The 19,837-nt window shown below is 44.2% G+C and overlaps 1 protein-coding gene across 5 annotated transcripts in view; it reads right to left on the bottom strand.

Annotated features, from left to right (window-relative positions):
* The window catches only part of sez6b (seizure related 6 homolog b), a 170,157-nt gene extending 152,097 nt beyond the window's left edge, over positions 1-18,060 (bottom strand). For all 5 annotated transcript variants that reach the window (XR_001965994.2, XM_018748770.2, XM_018748771.2 and 2 more), the window contains exon 1: positions 17,605-18,060. Coding sequence is in view for 4 of the 5 variants with exons in the window: in XM_018748770.2 (XP_018604286.2) it covers positions 17,605-17,689 (85 nt within the window). In the remaining variant the exon portion in view is untranslated. The remainder of the gene's footprint in view (positions 1-17,604) is intronic.
* Positions 18,061-19,837: the final 1,777 nt, after the last annotated feature.

Here is a 19,837-nt window from a genome sequence, read left to right as displayed (position 1 = left end):
AATTCAAATGTATCACAAGCCCATCTCCTCAACCATCATGTTTCCAGTGGCCCTTTTATACTTCCACCATCCAGCTGCATTACCAGCAGGATCCCGATGGTGTGTTTCAGTCTGTGCCAGTCTGCTATGAGACATGACACAGCCTTCTATATGCCAAGGCAAAATCTGGTCGAATCAAAAAAAAAAAACGAGTCTCTGCCTCCATTCGTGGCAGCCTTAATGTGAAATGGCTTCTCAACTCAGCCAGTTGAAAACAGAAGGATAGTCTCGGTCTCGTTGCTCCTATTCGAGTCCTCGCATTAGCCTGGGACCTGCACAGAACCAAGCCCCACCCCCAGACTTTGGAAACAGTCCCATCATTTATTTATCTCATTCTGCTGAGCTTGTGTGTTCCATGCCCCACAAACTAATTCCAAGTCTTAAAGTAGGCAAGTCAGATGTGACCTAGACAGGTCAGCAGAAAACCACAGCATACAGGTGGTCCTCATCTTACAACGGGGTTCCGTTCCGACAATTTAACCTTACCTCGACTTTGTCATACAGTAAGTCGCAAATCCCTTTATGTATGAACCGTCAGTACACATAAACAATTAGTAATTTTGCACATTATTTTTGTGAAAATAATACTATTGTACCATAATAATATAAATATAATTAATAAATTAATATACAATAAAGAAAATTAATAAAAAGAAATATAAATACAGTACAGTCTAATTTAATTTGTCATGTTGCAGTATTATTTTCCCTTTCATTTATAAATCGGCCATCTTCCACTGTTTTCTTTTCAGCACCACCAGGAACACATATTTTTGTTTGCTAGTCATTGTAAATAAAAAAGTAACTTAAAGGGAATCACAAATAAAAAGTCCTGTAGACAAAATTCAATTGCTGCTAGACGTTCAAAGACTGACTGAGCCCCAAACAAGAATAAATATGGGTGTGTTTTGGCAGCACAGCCAGCCAATGTCTTTTATATGCTTGTCCTTATACGTTATGAGTAAATGCTGGGATTTGAAAATAATAGAAGTTGATAAGACAGCAGTCATAAATTCTGGCTGTCATAAGTTGCATGTATTGAATACTCCTATATCATCACAACAGAAAATAAACCAACAATGTCATAGATCTTCTATTTTATATCGTCAGTGTTAATGCAAATAGACGTGTTGCTACAGCCCTACCCTTACCATGAAGTCGTTTGCCGAGAACTTTTATTGCACCGTGTTTTTGAACTGAAACGCAGCTCACACTGTTTGCCACCACAGGCAGCCGAGGGGCAAATGTCGCCCCGGCCGTGATTAAGGCGGCGTGGCGGTAGATTGCATTCTGCCAGTGTCGCTCCATGGCTGCGGCCACGGTGCGAAAAAGGACACAGTGTTTAATGGGGGTTCCGCGAAAGCCGCCGGGAGGGCCGCTGTGAGCAGCTGGGCAATTTCCCCGGGAGCTGAACTGCATGGACCCCGAATTTCCACTGAGTGTCAGGGGTCGCCTCCCCTGCCGTTATTACTTCAAGGACCAGATCCTGACAAGCGTAGACCTGAGATCCTGCAGTAGTTTGGACACTCTGCCGAAAATATATAACTTAACCTTTTCTAAACTCTTTCGTCTGGATGGCTGTCTTCACAGGTCTCAACAAAATACAACATTAAAGCCTTTGTCAATCAGCCAGCCAGCAACTAGGAGGCGCTCCAAATTTCAGGAAAAACTACATTTAAACAAAAGATTTTCCGGTCCATTAGGTAAAGGATGACTACCATGATAGCCTCGGAAATGTCTCGAGAGAACGAGTGTTCCTACCAGATATTGCAAGGAATATATCCAGACAATAATCTCTGCAATAATTACTGTGCACAAGTGCTCACATTTACATTGTGTTGGTGAGTCCTTAAAAAAGAAGAAAGTGCAGAGTTAGACGGATTCAGCTGGCAGTATTACCACTACAAAAGGCTACTTCCCTAATGAAATGTGATTATAGATATTCTTCACCATCGAGACTAATTATAAAGTAGAAATACCTCCCCACAGCAATGCAGTCCAAGGACGACTGAAGAGCAGTAAAACAAACTTGTGTAACAAAACGTATGTGACTTTTTCCTCTCCCACCTTCTCTCATTCTCCCCCTTGGAAGGGCCATTCGGAAAACAGGTACGTGGATAGCCTAAATGCATTCGTCTTCCAGTTGGTATTGATCGGCAGTTCCTACCAGAGGGGGATGGGTTTAGTCAACATTTAAGAAGTGGGCATCATGCAAAAGGTATCCTGACACCTGAAGGCTGGCTCTCCTCATGGCAAAAGGCTGTGAAACAGGCAACAGTGGAGATCCCCTCTGGTCATACTCTCTGACAGATTCCCCATAGGGTCTCCTGGAGAAAGGGATCAGCACCAACATGCCTTGGTTCTGCTCACGATGGAGCGCCGTTCTGAGAAGTAAGACTCTAACTGGTAAAGGGAAAACAAGGCAGAGATGCTCCCGCTGTGCCACATTCTCCTGAGCAAGTCGTGCTGCTGCTGCTGCGAGACACAAACACTGAGATACGCTGACTACGTAAAAGCTTCTCCGTTCAGTCAAAACCCACCAAATGACCGCAAGCGGATGCAAGCAGAGAAATTTCTCCAACAAATCTCCCTTTCTCATCTTCTCATGTGTCTGTTTTCATTAAGCACCCCATTTATCCATTATCTGGCAGGGTTTTTTTCCCTTCAAATTAACGGGAGAATTAAAACGCATGCAAGCATGTCACTTGAACGAGATGCTTTCCAAGTTCATGTTTGTATGAAATGAGTATTAAAAAAACAAGCAGAGGTTTTGTTCAGATCAAATTCATCTACGCAGACTGCTTTGCTTCAAAAGCCTGAAACAAAATTAGAAAACCCCTGAATGGGCACACACTGGCATCTTTGATTCTTTACACTACTGGTGAAACAAGTGTGTATGACAGGCAAGCTTGGTTAACTGAGATTTACAAAAACTGATAATGGTTCATCATAACAGTAAAACAGCATCTGGCATTTTGAAAACATTTTACACTATATGCATTGCCTTCGGGGGGTGTGGTGGCGCAATGGGTTGGACTGGGTCCTGCTCTCCAGTGGGTCTGGGGTTCGAGTCTTGCTTGGGGTGCCTTGCGATGGACTGGCATCCCATCCTGGGTGTGTCCTTGTCCCCCTCCAGCCTTTCACCCTGTGTTGCTGGGTTAGGCCCTGGCTCCCCGTGACCCCGTATGGGACAAGTGGTTTCAGATGATGTGTGTGTGTATGTGTGCATCGCCTTCCAGAATGTCTAGAATTTGTGGTCATTTGCAAAACACATCAACAGACCATCATTTTTTTCATTCTTTCCAAATGAGAACAATGCGAAAAGTCTTTCTGTTGGAAGTAGAAGGTAAGACTTTGCAAAAAAAGAGTGTGCAAACTCACACGTGCACACAAACACAAAATCAAATGTCAATATCTTACATTGAGAGATAGAAGCCCTCCCACCTCCCTCACTTGGAACAGCACCTGCGGTCGTGGCTTCCCACAATCCCTCAGTCCCAAAACACCAACGTTGCTCTCAGCTAGGAGCCCCGCCAGAGACCTGGCCTCAGCTATGGGCTGAAAGAGAAGCGCTGATCTGATGTTCTCTGCCCAGAAATCAATACGGAAATGAGTACCTTCTGCGGCCACAGGCCCTTCACAGTGGGTTTTAAGTCAGGTTATGAAACAACGCAGCGAGACTGAAGTTACACAAAGGATTCTGGCAGCGAACTCAGAAAAACCTCTGTTTAGCACAAGCTGGTTCCTGACACTCTTGGCCTGGGAACCATTAGCAGGCAAAATGGAGTGATAGTTTTCTGCAGGTTGACAGCTCTACCGGATGTCACATTACCTGAGTCACCCGTCAAATGGCCCACCGACTCCCATGTGTGGCTGCATTTCAGCAATGCATCGATCACCTGCTTCCTGCTCCCACGGGCAATGCTCTCGTTTATAAGCCCCTACGGTGGTTGTTTCCCCGATCATGCTTCACACACCCAGGTAGCAGCACATTACTCAAGGTCGAGCCAGAAGGACATCAAACACAACACCAAACCATGGCACCTAACGTAACTCTTACACCAGGAGTGCCGTGCACCACTCACTAACGGTCAAATAAAGGGCAGCATATACAGCGCTGTAAATCATCAATTAAAAAGTAATCCTGTAAAATCAACCGCAGCAGTGTCCTCAGGCGCTTATACTGCAATTTATTAAATGCGCGATCAAAGGCTGCTTTGTTGGCTGCCAACACAGTTACGGATTAGCGCATTGGGCTGAAATAGATAATCGATGTGACAGACATCACAGCGTAGCTTCATTAAGACGCGATCGCTTCCTCTCTGGCAGCTGTTGCCGCCTGGCAGACAGGCACTGTTGCACTGCTCGCACACTGGTAAACCTGGCGAAGATTTCAAGTCAAACCCTGACAGGATGGTAGCTTTCTACCACAAGGAAAACTGGGTAAGGTGGCTGTGGCATGGCCAGGTTTGGATCTGCTTTGATGGGCTGTCCAGCTCAGGATAGACCCAGGCTTTGGTGTGACATGTAGGCCTCGGCCTTCAAGACAAAAGGTCAAATCAGTGTGAGTGAAGCAAACGAGTGTCCGTGATTCCTGCTTCTCTTATGACAGTAAACAGTGATTGTTTTTTCTGACCAGGAGTAACTCGGGTTAAGGAAGCAGTAAATGATATGGCCGGTAGTTTGTTGTACTACACACTGATGAAAGTCAGAATTTGACCAAAACATTTGTTGGACAAGTGGTTTACACACCTACAGTATGTTCAACAAGAAGCATATGAAATACTTTTGTGCTTTCTTCTGATATTCTTTTTACTTTTCCGAGCCTACAGTACATGTGTTTGAAGGATAGTGAACAACTTTTGTAACTATGAACAAAGAAGGCAATGGCCATAAACTGGGAAGAATGCGCTCCAGAGCCATTCAGATGCCAAACTGAAGATTTTTTTTTTTACCATTTACCAGGAGTATGTTAAACAAAAAAAACAACCAGATGCAAAAACAGTCTTTTTCTCCTGTGATTGAAAACCTTCACACAAGGGTATTGCCTTCCAATCATTAATAAATCATTAATGCAAAACAAGAGGTTCCCACCCACTGTATTTAATGTGTATATCAAGGCAATTAAGCTTACTTCTTTAATTCATCCCGCTGGCTCTAATTTACAAGATGAAAATGATGGAAAATTATTTTTTTCTGTTTCTGCCTCCCACAAATTCTGCTATGCACTTTGCATGGAGGCCATGCAGAAAACGACCAACTGGACTGCGCTGAACAGAATGCATTTTGATGTCAAAAAAGCACAGTGCTAATCCTTTCCTCTTGCAGGCGTCTGTCATTACAGCAGTGCAGCCGGCATGCTGCGAGCACCGTTTCCATCTGTTCAGACATAGAATTTCCCCTGCCGAGTTAATGTGTCCCCAGTCAGGTGTAAATAACCCTACTTATGGAACTACATTCTCCAAAGAGTTCCCCTGCAGAGGCCATTTCTACTATTTTTGCCTCCCGATCTGTTCTGAGTGTCGTTAATTTGCCACACCTATAACGTGCAGACTTGATGACATCTAGGAACAGCATTCTGATGGTGATTATTTGTATAGGCAGGATGCAATGATAGTCTGGAGGCTGAAAGAGTTCGTGCTAAATGACCTTCTAAACTGCTAAAACATACTTTGATCAGATGCACATTAGGGGTAGATTGTAAATCAGATGGGCCCCGAGCAAGCCCAGCAATGTTCTGAGCACGCAGCAAAACCATCTCCTGAAACAGATGCTCGAATGGTGCCTGGTTGCTTCTGATCTTTTGTGTCCGTTCAGAACTGGAATGACTGTCGGATCAGTCTTTATTGATGGATTCTGACCTTCGGAGGAATTCCACTGCAATGAGAGCAGCGAACAGCACTGCAGCACCCCAGGATGGAGACCTCACGAATCCCCTCCCGACCCTGGTGGTAGTGAAGTATTTGTTAGCCCAGTGAGATCACTCTACGATTTGTGCAGGTTTCATTTCTGGCAACTCTGGGCGGTTCAGTGAGACTCCCTGGGACTCTTTGAGGGTGGTTTCAGGGTAAGGCCAGCAGCCCCCCAGATCTGCATTATTCATCTTTATTACCACACAGTCCGAGGCTCCTGGGAGCGTGACACCCGGCGCTTCGCACGGCCTGTTCATTAGCGTCGGATCCGCAGCCCAGGGCTGCCGTGGGAATTTACTGCGCGACGCCCGGCGGCCTTCACGTCGCATTTTAATAAGCTCCGGGATCATGTCTAGCGCCATAAAAACGTCAGGCACCTCGGAATGGTTTAAAGGATCACTTTCCATGAATTTCACCATCAATTCTCCCTACCCTCTGCATTTCTTTTTTTATTGATGGTCAGCACATGTTCAGACCTGCATAAACCTAATAGATATTATGTCCACTTTTGGCCAGAAAGGCTTAATTCATTACGTCGGTGAATAATGTACTGCTAAACAAAGCAAACAGTGCATTAAAAAAAACAACATAATGGCGTAAATTGTAAAAATCTAAAATCCATTTCGGCAAGCGTCGTCAGTGCGGGTTGGGGGCATTAACTTTGATTTATTGCCCATTCCTTTTCCGGTACATTTCAGTCTCCAACAAGTATCAGTAGCCAGAAAGAGCATAGAAAAAAATCCCAAATACTCCTCTGAATCAGTTTTAGTGTTGTTTGACTGGCATAGACAGCTTGTCCACCCAACTCTGTCCGGCTTAAATTCTCAAAAAAGAGACATGGTTAAGTAATTTAGGTTATAACTTACAGGTGAGTCCCTTAGACAGCGTGCCTGGAGTGTTTAAAACGTATGAATCGATGAGCAGACAAGGAGGTTGCAGGAAGAACGCGTTCAAACACAAAGAATCCCACTCGGCAGTTATTAAGGGATGCTCAAATTACCAGGAGAGGGGTTGAATGGCATTGGTTGTCGGGGTGATCAGGAGGTGGAATTTGTATCCTCTGATATAACAATTGTCATAGGAGGTGAGCTCTCGTACTTTCATTCCATCATTACACCGACATTAGTGCATGTTTTGAATGGAAAGGACATATTGAAACCTGTTTACAATGCTTGTCGGGAGAGAGCCCGCTATATGATTGAACATACCTTTTAGGGCAGAGAATTCTGGCACAAGCCACCCCCCCCCCCCCTTCCTGCCCTGCAAAAAACCATCCATCAGTCCTTTATATGAACTCTGCAGTTTTGTGCTAAATGTCAAGTGCAGAGTGTGATGGGAAAAAGGTCCAGGTCTGACTGGTTACTGGCAGCAGAAAGGCATTTCAGCACCCCTCCCCGCACCCTTCCGTGTCCCCCCACTCCCAACCTCCACTTCAGACAGACTCCAGACAAATGGCTGGGCCTCATCCCGCATGTCACATTTTCTAGAGGCATTTGCAGCGCGGAAGTGTGAAAACAATTCCCCCCGTTATCTCTGGCGTGCTGACCGCCGTTGAGGGGGATTTCGGCGACGCTAAAAAAACGGAGAGTCCTGCGGGTGTCTGCTGGATAACAAAGCGGGCGCAAGAACAGCTTCTATTATTGCTGTTTTTTTCCCCAAGACGAGGCCCCTGTGAATACAAAACAAGAATCATCGGACACGTCTGTCGGTTCAGCTTTTTTCCCTAAAGTGGTCCGCTAACACAAAGACTAAATTCTATTAACTGGAAGGAATTTGCAAACATTTGCTTTGATTCAGCAATAATTGTGTGTTCCATAAAAATGCTGCGTCTAAAAGCCTGAAATACAGTGAACACTTTGGAAAATTTGTATTAGAGGGGAAATATTTTCCACAATGCAGTCTTACAGGACAGCTTGCATTTGAATGCGCTGGAAAATTATCAACAAACCAGAAGGAAACTGCCAGTAGTGTCAGAAACTCAGTCATTGGGGGCAGCACAGCGGTGCAGCAGGTAGTGCTTTTCCTCTTAGCTCCTGGGCAATGCAATGGGACTTTGTTTCAATGGGATCCCGCTCGGTCTGTGTGGAGTTTGCATGTTCTCCCTACATTTGTGTGGGTTTCCTCTAGGTGCTCTGACTTCTTCGCAGAGTGTAAAGATGTGTTTTAGGTGAACTGGTATTTTGAAATTTCCCTATGGAAAAGACTAATTCTCGAGTTTCCCAAACAGTTGGTCCTGCAGACCTTCGGAAAAAAGGGGGAAGCCACTATTTCACAGAAGAAAAAAACCCCTGGTAATATTTTACATTGTAGAAAATTGTTAATGATCCGGGGGGTGCGGTGGCGCAGTGGGTTGGGCCAGGTCCTGCTCTCCAGTGGGTCTGGGGTTCGAGTCCCGCTTGGGGTGCCTTGCGACGGACTGGCGTCCCGTCCTGGGTGTGTCCCCTCCGGCCTTATGCCCTGTGTTGCCGGGTAGGCTCCGGTTCCCCGCGACCCCGTATGGGACAAGCGGTTCAGAAAGTGTGTGTGTGTGTGTGTGTGTGTGTGTGTTAATGATCCATGGCATCGGCAGTGAAACTGGGGACACAAAAGAAGTCTGTCCAAGTGGGGTGTGTAGGCTGGTGTGAGCTGGATGCCACATGCTGTTCAATCTTCAGAGCTGGGTTGTTTCTGATCCGTGATTAATATCCACTCGGGTGTGCAAGCAGAAGTGGAATGGCTCCTCTCTGTGGGGTGAGGACCTAAGCCCTGGGTGTGGACATTCTGTGGATGGTGGGTTTGCGGTGAAGGGACTATAATCACCAGGCTGGCACCGCAGGCAGGTATACACATGCTAGCCAGCTTGTATGTGGCAGATTTCCCTTAATTTGCATGATCCAGTCAGCAGACATCCCCCACTACATCATCATCATCATTTCTCTCAGCAACATATTGTGTTTATGCTGTTTTAGAGTTCAATAGCGTGCTTTCAGCAGAGGATGATCAGGGGGTGCCTCCTTGGGTGCTGGTTGCATCCTTAGTAGTGCACCTAGCATGTAAAGAAAGCAAAACTGGAGATTCTCACACTGTGCCTGCCAGGCACCTTGGGGGCAAGGTGGTGGAGGTTTTCGAGGGAGGGGCTTTGAAGGTGTATTTGCTGAAGCTGGAGAACTGGAACATACTCTGCTGGGTTGAAAATGCACTGGGGAATTTGCATCATATTCGTCAATATGAGCGAAAGGTGAACACCAAAGCCCACCTTTCTACATACGTGATACCAGACACCATGAAGGCCCAGAGTGTGAATCACTGCTATCCGGCAGGAGTAGAAAGGAAAATCCAAGCTGCCCAAACCCTGTCCTGTCAGTTTAAAGACAGTTTAAAGACACCCGAGACTGTGATGTTACTGCAACACGAGCTCAGTGAAGGGTATAAATAACCGTACTTATGAAGGTACATTGCCCATAGGGTTCACCTACACTTCGTACAGCGGCAAAATCAGGGAATTGCGAGCAAACTGGAGGCAATGCTGCTGGAGAAGAAATGCAGGAGTGCTCCTACACCTGAACAGGATGACACACAAAAGGTGTGAAAAGATGCATTTAGTACCATTGCCAACCATTCAACTAAAAAGAAGTTTGGGAAAACAATCAGGATGAAATGCAAGTACCGAATAGCCCTTGATGAGTGCGGCAGGCACACTGGAATAGGTTAATCACCAGTAATCCAAAAAACAGGTGTTGGACATTTTCTATTTCCAAAATTATATGATCGTCAGAACTCGAGAGCAAGGCATTTAATTAAAGGGATGTCCTCAGCTCCTCACTCCTCCCACCGCAAATGCTATGAAGCAGTACTGATTGCGTTGGATCCCCAGGAGCAAATTGCTTTTTCTCCGCAACCACTGGCAGAGGCGGCAGGGATGGGGGGAAGGGTGAAAGTTATCGCTTATCACAAGAACCCAGTAATGATGAGTGTAATCTCCCGGCGGCACCGATGTCCCTCTCAGGGGCTCAAAGCAAGTGTGCGTAAAGTCGGCTCAAACAAAAACAAAAATTTAAGATGATTTTCAAATGCAGCGGTTCTGAGTGTCGAGCTCACGCCATGTTGTAACAGAACGAGGGCTTCCGCAAAAAATCGCCTGACGCGGATATTTATTTCCAGACAATATCAGCCTGATTTTTGTTTGTGCCAGAGCTCCAATCATCCATTGCTTTTTGGGGTGGAAATAATTTCATCCCAGACGGCATCCAAGCAGGAGGGGGCAGGAGACAAGCGGGAACAATGAACCCAATCGGAAGACACGCTCGCCTTTCGGTCGATTCGAATAGATGTCCACACAACTAGATGGATTTTTATCCATTACAATAATAAATTCTTGTTTTTGAAAACATCTCCAAAAAAACATTCTTTGAGGCCCTGCAACAGAAAAAAACAAACCCCTTTCCCCCCACCCACCATAGTCGTCATTATTCCCCCGTCTTTCATCTTTAGCGGAATGTGCTTACCAGCAATAGTGCGTCAAGAAAAATTCCTTCAAGCAAGAAGCAACTCGGAATTGTTTTAATGAGCCATTGGATATATGAGGCACATCTCATCACAATCACAAAAGATCTCTTCTTATATTCTGGTGAAAGCCACATAATGTTTAACTATAAACGACAGCGCTGCTTAAAACATTGTACAAAGCCCTTTAAAAAATTGATATGTATTCGACAAGGCTGGAACATGGTGAATCAAACAACAGAGGCTGGAGACATATCCAAGGGGTTACAAGAGAGCACATGGTATGGGAACAAATAGGCACGATGCTCCTGAGTTAGAATCTCCAGCCTTGAAGTAAGAGATCTGAAGGAGAAGCAAGGATTGAAGCTCCAGCAGAATTTCAGGGGAAAAAATATTTTGGGTGAAACTTGCCCGTGAACTTTTTTTTTGCAGAGGTCCAGGGTTTAGAGGCAGTCTTTTCCGTACGCAGTTCATTCTAGCTCTCTTAGACTTATTCAGGTGGAAAATACATCCGAAATAATTACAAAAGAATACACAGGGTGGCATATTCGGGTCAGCTGCAAGCGTGGGGAAATGAGAGCAGGAAAGAAAATGGGGGGAAAAATGTCATGAGTGTTGAAATGAGACTTTTTACAATTAGACTGTCCACAATGCTCCAGCATCCGCCTGAGGTTTATGCCTATACTCATTTGCCCAAAATCAATTCCAATAGCAAGTGCTTGGCAATGTGTTCAGTGTAGCGAATTCCCCCTGTTCCTCCCAAACAGCCTCCCCAACACCACTCAGCCACACGTTGAGCACTGCCTCTTCACTATCTACAACCTTCAGTTCTCCATGGCTCTGGTGTCTCTCCCGGGGAGTAACTGATTACTCTGGAATCAAGGAATACCACGGTACAGGAACCACGGGTAAATTAAGAAGGCCCACGGGGTATCGCAGTTGCAGTTTTTCTCCGCTTTTTATAAAATGTCCATGTGGGATGTCCCCTTTATGAGATGTTAGAATTGGGAGGTTTTTGCTCTGGAAAACAGGTTATCTGGGTGTCTGCAATTTTGATGCCTCCCTGTTGCCTCCAGGTCGTCCTGCAATCTCGGCATGTCATCGCAGCAGGCACATGGACAGATTAGTCCAGAGGAGTCGACTCTTCACCGTAAGTGTTGGCAGGGCTGGACACTGCGAAGTATGGAGTCCCAGCTACAGCCAGCAAGCACTGTGTCTGTGCTGCGAGGGAGGGGGGGAGGGGGGAGGAAGGGCAGGGCAGGGCAGAGGAGGAGCCCAGCCCCACGGGAGACGCCCAGGTGACAGCCATGTTTTTACCACCATTCACCGCATGCCCAGTCAGACCATCCGTCAACGTCGTGGCCTTGGAGGCACCGGCCAGAATCGGCCCGGGAGCCCTTCCAATATGGGTCATCAATCTGGGCCTTAATCGTACAGGGGAGAGAGGGCCAACTGAGACTAGCCACCGCGCTCAAAGGCAGTACTTACCCTCCCTGCGCCAGCCCTCAGTCTTTACAGGTCAACAAGGGGGTGACAAAAACAGCATCAAACAGTCGATCTTGGCCCAGACGTCCTTTTCTCAACGGCTCATAAATATTACTATGCAGGAACCTGGAGGGAAGAGGCCTAGATTGTGTGTTCTGGAGGGTGGGTGCACGTCACTGCCTGCGGTGTGCACCTCTTTCCTCACAGCACATAATGACACAGCAGACTCCAGTACAGTGGGCAGAGGAAGCCAGTTGAGTCTGGGGCTCACAAGCGGAAACAGGGACTATGGGCAGCCCAAAGCATGCTGGGTAAAAACGTGAGGGCTGGGAGCACTCCGCGGCCGAGACTACCTTCTGCAAGGGTCATCCCACCCCAGAGCGGAAACGCTCCTGGGTGTCCATGCTGAGAAACAGAATAGAAAGGAAAATAGTGTTTACTTTAGAGAAAAGTTATCCATTATTATTAACTGGTTTAAAACGGGCTGTCAGCAGCACGCCGAAAAGCAAAGTAATAACCGTCTCTGACCCGAAACCCACTAATTAAAAACGTGTGCTTGCAGTGAATTTCATTAAAGCAAACATGGATTTTTTTTCATAGTGCATTTTCAAATTCGACAAAGGACTGACAACAGTGTAACTATACAATTTCGTGCTTTCACCATAAAACACCTAGCAGGCCCCTTTAACAGAGCACAGAACATTTTTCCCTGTCATTTTGCCCATAACTGACTTTGTCTCTACTTGTGCAAAGTGCTGGGGAATCTTTGTGTAGCTTAGATGTTTTTGTGAGGAAATCAACATATCGTTGCGCACAGGAGTGTAAAAGTTAGTGTGGTGACTGTGTGATTGCGAGCAGGGATACAAACGACACAGATTTCTTACTGTCATCTATTGACAAATGAGGGGACCGTCAATCAATAAAATGTGTGACAGTGTTTTATTTCTGAACCGTTGGAGTACAAACCGATAACAGGATATAAAGGTGCCACGAGTAATATGAATAAAATCTGATCAAGAGAGAACACTTTCCAAAAATATTTTTACAGAAATAGAAAATACCGCAGTAAATTGCCACATTCATGCAAAGAAGTGCTGTGCTTTCATAAATATCCTAAGAGGTCTACCCAAGATATTAAAAAGTCTTATGCAACATAATATGTTTTTCTTTTTTTTTTTTATGGAACAAAGCCTTTATAGCAAACATTAAGGAGGCCTGGGCCACGGAGTCTATATCACAATAGTGACAGTAAATGAGACAAAGTAGCCTAATTGGTCTGCAACATAAAGCTGAATATATTAGTAGTCAAATGCAATGGCAGAAATAGGCCTTATTTAAAATTCATACAGCCAAGAAGTATTTTATCATGTTTGTACAATCAAACAACAAAGTGAGAAGTGTAGAAAAAACACACTAGACCTATAGAACTGGAAGCCACTGTACACCATCCTAGAGGAGCTCGGTGCACCTGCAGTGCCCTCATCTGCTCAGTATTATTTCTTTAGAGATTTTCTTCTGGATATGTATATTTCCTATCGTTAAAAAATAAGCAGGATTAAAATATGTTTTTTTATAGGTAACCAACTGGTATCCCTACACAAGTGTCACCAAGACACTTTTATAGGCCAATATACACTTTAACACGCCACCAAACACAGGATCAGAGTTATGAGTCCACCCTCCGTGTGCTTCTGCCTCGCTTAATAACTGCAGTTGTAAATTCTGGTATATTCTGGCCTATGTGAAAGGAGAAACTTTGAAGACGTGTATTAATGCTCACTTCCTCTATGCCTTTTCTTTTGCTGAAACAGTATGGTGTCTTTAGCTTCTCTAGCCAGGAAAGGGGGCTGAGGCTTTCTGAGGACTTCAGAGCAGAAGGTTGCCAAGGCTCCCTTTGAGGAGACGCCAGCGTCCTCCATCTCTGGCACTAATAAATGAAAAGGGGGGCAGGGAAACGGGGATGGCTGCAGGCATACTCTGCGCTCCCCCTCTCAGGGTACAGAAGAAACATGGAGAGCGTTTATATCCCAGCAACTCCTGCTTTTTAACAACCACCTTCGGTCCGTGCCGAGGCTGCAGGGGGAATTCATAAATCAGCCTATTGACCTTCACCCACATCTGACACAGCAATACGATGTCATCAATCTGTGGCCACTCCTGCCTTTAAGTCACTGCTGGTGCCCAGGCCCTGTTGATGGATCCGCGCATTAGTTAGAGTGCTTTCCAAGGTGTGTCGGCAATAAAGTGCAACGCTGGAGGCAGAGCGGGCCTGACAGATGGTGACCAATCGGGACAGAAAGACGTGAACCCCAAGAGCGAAAAGTCAAGATTACGTAGCAATGCTGGATCATTCTGTTTAGGATGCTTTTCACAGTGCTCTCCAGTGGACAACACACACACACACACACACACACAGACATCTTTCTTGAGAAGAATTTGATATTTTATAGGATTATAACGATATGTTTTATTTCATTAAAGTGCATTGAATCCTTTCTGCACAGTTTAGTAGAACTGGCAACATTCGAGCGCTTACAGTATTAAGGAGATTGAATTTAGATGCTTTTAAAGGAAAATTGACTAAATTTGTCTTGGCACCAAAGTATTTTTTAGCTATTCAGTCGGAAAATGTGAAGTCTTCCCTGCAGTGTTTATGGCTAGAAGTTCGTAATTCCACCTCTGGCAGCAAACAAATTGTGTAGGTTTATGCAAGAGACCAATTGCTGGTACAAAATAAAGTAGCTGAACTGAATTGAAAGAACATAACATACAATAACTTTATACAGATTTTGGCAAGTCTTTTAATGGATTTATTCTGATTGTTCAACATCCTAAAGGCAATGAAACAGTGAGGTGAATCCAAGTTACATGGAGTGATCGAAATCATGGAAACATTGAAGATTATGTTAATCTTAAATTAGGAGAATCTTAATTTATAAGGAATATATTATATTATTATATTTTATTTTTGATCATCCTTTGAAATGGAATGCTTTTTGTTATAGTGAAAATGATGGCAACGGAAATTGTCTTCACTACAGAAAATACCTCACAGGTTAATTGATTTATATCTGGAAATCTGAGGAGCTACGGGAACCATCTGACTTCATGCTTGGGTTCATGAAACTACTTTGGAGCCTGTTTTACAGTGTGTGTGTGAGCATTATGATGCTGGAATATTAAAACATCATGAGGAAACTGCACATAGAGTGTACCTGGTCATCTACCATGGGTTCATGTTCCTTGACTATGACTATGTAGAGCAGTTACATCACAGATTCTCCTTTCTGTTTAACATTAGGTAATAGACAATGTGGGTTGAATGCATCCTTGGACTTCCTCCAAAATTAAATTCATCTGAATATTGTAGAGAACAAAATTCTAATCATCACACTGCATAACTTTTTCCACAGTTCAGGGGTGCAGACAGTGTCTCTACGCTGGCCATGGACGAGTGCAACAGCCAGGTATGAGAGGGTAGGAGAAGCTCCCAATATGCAGTTTTTGACAGTGTCACACAGGTGTTGAGTCAATACTGCGCTGATTTCTGTAGCCATTGTTTTTTGGATTTTGTACTGTTAAGTAAACTGTCTATTCATGTTCATGACCCTCAGCCACCATTTCTCTTTTCAGATGCATTTTTCTTGTTTTACATAATGTCGTGATTTTCAACATTTTTGCACTTTATCTTTTTTTCATGTCATGAATGCCTCTGCAATCCAGGCAATGATTATTCCTCTCTGTATCATGGCACTTTTGTGATTGTATTTTAGTGACTTAAATGAGTCCTTTTACATTATGGTGTTTCCATTATTTCATCCACCGCTGGACTTTCATTTGATTTTCGAAACAGAGTTATCCATTTATGTGTCCAGGGGATTTTAAACACTGCAGTGTGGATGAATGGTGAAACACTAGGATAAACTAAACCAAATATGCTTAAACATATAATTTATACTCACTAATCATTAATTGCACTAATTAAAATGATATTTTGTTCATAAGTGTAGGTGTCCCTGATTTATAAAGATGCACGGAGTGAAAATAAACGTAAATTAAATTGACATGCAGTAAAAACTGGACAGGGCTGTATAATAGTACGCCTGTATTGTAATTACATTATGGAAACAGCCGCTATTTCATATTCACTGTTCCAGCTGAATGAACCAGCAGGTGATTTAAACTGTAAAACGAAGCCAATAAAAGCATCACACAACACAGAGTTTATCCAGATTTCCCCATAATAATGAAACTTTTAAAAATCCCGCCTGATGGAGTAAAACAACCACCCCTCGATGGAGGAATGGGGACTAAGAGTGTAGAAATCACGGTAAAAGTTTGCATTTCCTTGCAGCTCAAAAGGAAATGAAGGGGAAAAAAAAGTAAAATCAAGTCATAAATCATTGAATAATTTCACTGCTCAGTCCGCTAATTTAGTCCCAGCTCACGCTTCAGAACATATGGTGGTTTTATAGAAAAAGTATAAAAGTAAAAGCGTGTTGTTGAAGTAAAAAATTTAACTGGCTGAAACAGCTATGCTGTACCACACACACAGACACAGTTATACACAGACATACATTTATACTACCTTATATAAACAGATACTTATGCACATGCACAGAAAAAAAAAAAAAACGGTTTTTAGGTTTTACACACGAGAGTCGCATATATTAATATTTAGAAATGAAACATAAAAGATTGTTTCACGCACAGTCTGCTGTCAACTGCTCCCCTGTACTTCCAGAAGAGAAAAATCACACCTCCTCAGTTCTCCTGGAGCTCACAGAGGAGGACAATGTAAACTTCATTCGCACTTGAGGGACCTGAGGCTGGAATCGAACCCGGGACCCTCTGCAGGGTTATAACCGCAGGACACAATCAGCGTAGGATTCTCAGTGATCGAGTTCTCACTGATCAGCCTTCACCTTAACACGCAACTTACATCCAGTTGTTTGTTCACCGAAAAGTCAATTACTTATTGAGAAAAACATATTCAAAATGCCATACCGGACACTGTGCATTTCACTTAATCAGGCCAAATTTTTCTTGCTATGATTAGATACTTTCAAGGAGCTGACCTCGGTAAACATTTTCCGCACGAGTATAATCACCACAGAGTAATGCAATTTTTAGCATCAGGTAATGTACGAAGATGATACTGCCATAATGGCAATGATGCTAAGACAAACCTGTTGAAGTAAAAAAAAAAAAAAAAGAAAAAAAAAAAGTTTAATTTTTCTTTATGTCACCAAGTGCAATTATAGAAAATTAGTAAATATGTTAAGAGAGTCGGTGGGTTCACTCCCAGTCCGTACCGTTCCGGTCACTATATTTAACTTATTTCTGAAACATGAACTGAAATACCGCCAGTGCTGGACAGCGTCAAAGTAGCAGGGTGACAAAGTGCGCATCGGTCGGAAGGGAAGGGACGTTTTCGCAAATCTTTAAGAGCCACTGCGATGAACTGTCACCGGTCTCGGCACAAATACATGCCTCTTACTATGGTCTGTCATGGATGTCCAAAAATCAGGAACGCTTTCACGAGATGCGCGGAGAGCAGGCTGTTTTCGGGACCGCATAGCCGACAGCGCAGGCCAGGTCCGGGTCGCACACGCGCACGGACGGCGGAACGTGTTTCTGTGGACATTACAGTACTGTTACTCTCATTCGCGACATTAAAGCTTACCTCGAGCGCCCGCTGCCAGAGCGCAGAGAACGACGAGGAGCGAGAGGAGCGCATGATCCAGCCCGCGATCTCCGCTCGCACACATGTCTTCAGGAGTGTGTTGGCGGATCGGAGAACGACGTCCTTTGTGCCGAAACACTTCCCCGTCCGTCGCGGGAGCGGAGAGGCGCGGGAGTGTTCGGAGAGCCGCGCTTCGGACCCTCGGCCGGGAGAGCTGGCAGAGGTGTGTGTGTGTGTGTGTGTGTGTGTGTGTGACTGCGATCAGCTGAGACTCCTGCGCCGCCGACGGCAGTCAAGCAGCGCCCCCCCGTTTCAGCACCGCGGACAGCGCCGCTCCCGGCGTCAGCGAACGAAGCGGCTTCGGCGGCGCGCAAACTTCGGGCTGCAACGCAATCTAATACTGCCCTCGTCGAAATGGACCAAGAACTGCATTGGCTGCGAGCGCGGCTCCCCGCACGTTTCACACGGATCTGCGCTCAACTTGGGTTCCGCTCCCCTATAAAGAGTTCGGTTCCACTGAGCGCCTTCGCTATTCGTGGAAACTCCAAGCTGAGCGCTTTACACGTTATACAGCCTCTCGCATCCGGAGTCGTGACAATTCTTTTCGAAAATGTTCTATGCCCAATATTATAGCAGAATATTTCCCCCTTCGCTGTGTGCTATTTTAAGCGCTAGTGTTGCTGTAAGTAAATATAATCACATGGAGTAAATACAGGGACGGCATCTCCCCGTTACAGGTTTACAAAATTAAATGTCAGACTCTTATCGTGTTTGTGGAACATGGAAGTGAAAAATAAAAAAGTGGCAGTATTGGTGTGTTTCCATCTTGCACCAAAGACCCGTTATCAAAGCTCTGCCATGGTGAGGTTCGAGTTGGTGACAGGCCAAGCAGGGCAGTCTATATCTGGCTTTACGCAGCAGCAGAAAGTGTGTTTCCTGCTTTACATATTTACATAAGAAAACAATGTCACAAAATAAATCCAGCACTTTACCCCGCTATCTTTTCCTGCTGGACTTGATATTTGTCAGTCTCTGTCACATATAAATATACATATATATATATATATATATATATACATGTATACACCACATACTGTATATCTATATATGGCGCATAAAGTGGTCCATCACCAGTACTATTATTATTATTAGTCTCATGATTACAAGGTTGAGGTTTGATATTCATTTCTGAAGTTCCAACTTAGTGAACCAGGGCATTTTCCTTTCATGTACAATAATTTGTGAAGTTATATGAAAGTACTGCTTTCTAATACTGACCAACCTTGTGATGCTGTTCACTGATATCAACATTTTTGCAGGCTGCACGGAGCCAAATCTGCACAGGGAGAGAAATACTCATGAAATATACATTAGCAAAAATAGCGCTCCATAGAAATAATACAGAAATGCTAAGTGATGTCGCATGAGTTGAGGAGTCTGAATGGTGTTTGTCGCCTTTTTAATGAATTTTCATCTTCAGATGTCTTGGAATTTCATCCATTGTCTCTCCGTGCTCCCCTCTGGGCCTGTTTAGTGTTTGCAGAAACAAGCTGTAGGTGCACTCCATTTGTTGTCTAGAACATAAGAAATTACAATCATTAAATATTCAAAGTGCTGTTATAAAACTGGCAATTTTAATTGCATGTGAATGTACTGGGGCAGGATATGATACTGGAAGCAAGTTTTGTAAAACAATTTCTAGGTGTTTTCTGCTCTCTCTGGTGGAATAGCCCTTGGGTGAGAATATATGTGTGTGCAAGTCTGTCTGTTTGTCTGAACACAAACACTTTCCCTCTGTCTCCTATGTCTGCTGACGTGGCTTTAGTAACTATCAGCGATTCCAAAGTGGACACACTAATGTTATGTAATCTTATGTATCTGTTGTGCAAGACTGCAGTGCTCTCAGAACCACATGCGTGAGAGTACAGAAACATTCACACTGAGCATCTCAGTTGGCACCATCAAAAAAAAAAAAAAAAAACACCCACACCCACACAAAATGTTGGTCAGATGTGGCCTTTAGCAAAATTAACTACCACCAACACTAATACAGAGGACTACACTAGAGAAAGACAGTATTTTTCCATTGAAAACATACATTTGTACGTAGTAGATAGACCTAGAACCCTGACACTCCGGCACCAAGTTACATTCGTATAACACATAACATACAGACTGTATGGCCGTGAAATGCAGAGTATTATTTTTACTTGGTATATTTTTGCTGTCACTT

The sequence above is a fragment of the Scleropages formosus genome, chromosome 10, assembly GCF_900964775.1.
Source record: "Scleropages formosus chromosome 10, fSclFor1.1, whole genome shotgun sequence".
Taxonomy (NCBI): Eukaryota; Metazoa; Chordata; class Actinopteri; order Osteoglossiformes; family Osteoglossidae; genus Scleropages; species Scleropages formosus.
The sequence above is the reverse complement of the archived record's forward strand: the minus strand, read 5'-3'. Positions and strand labels throughout refer to the sequence as shown.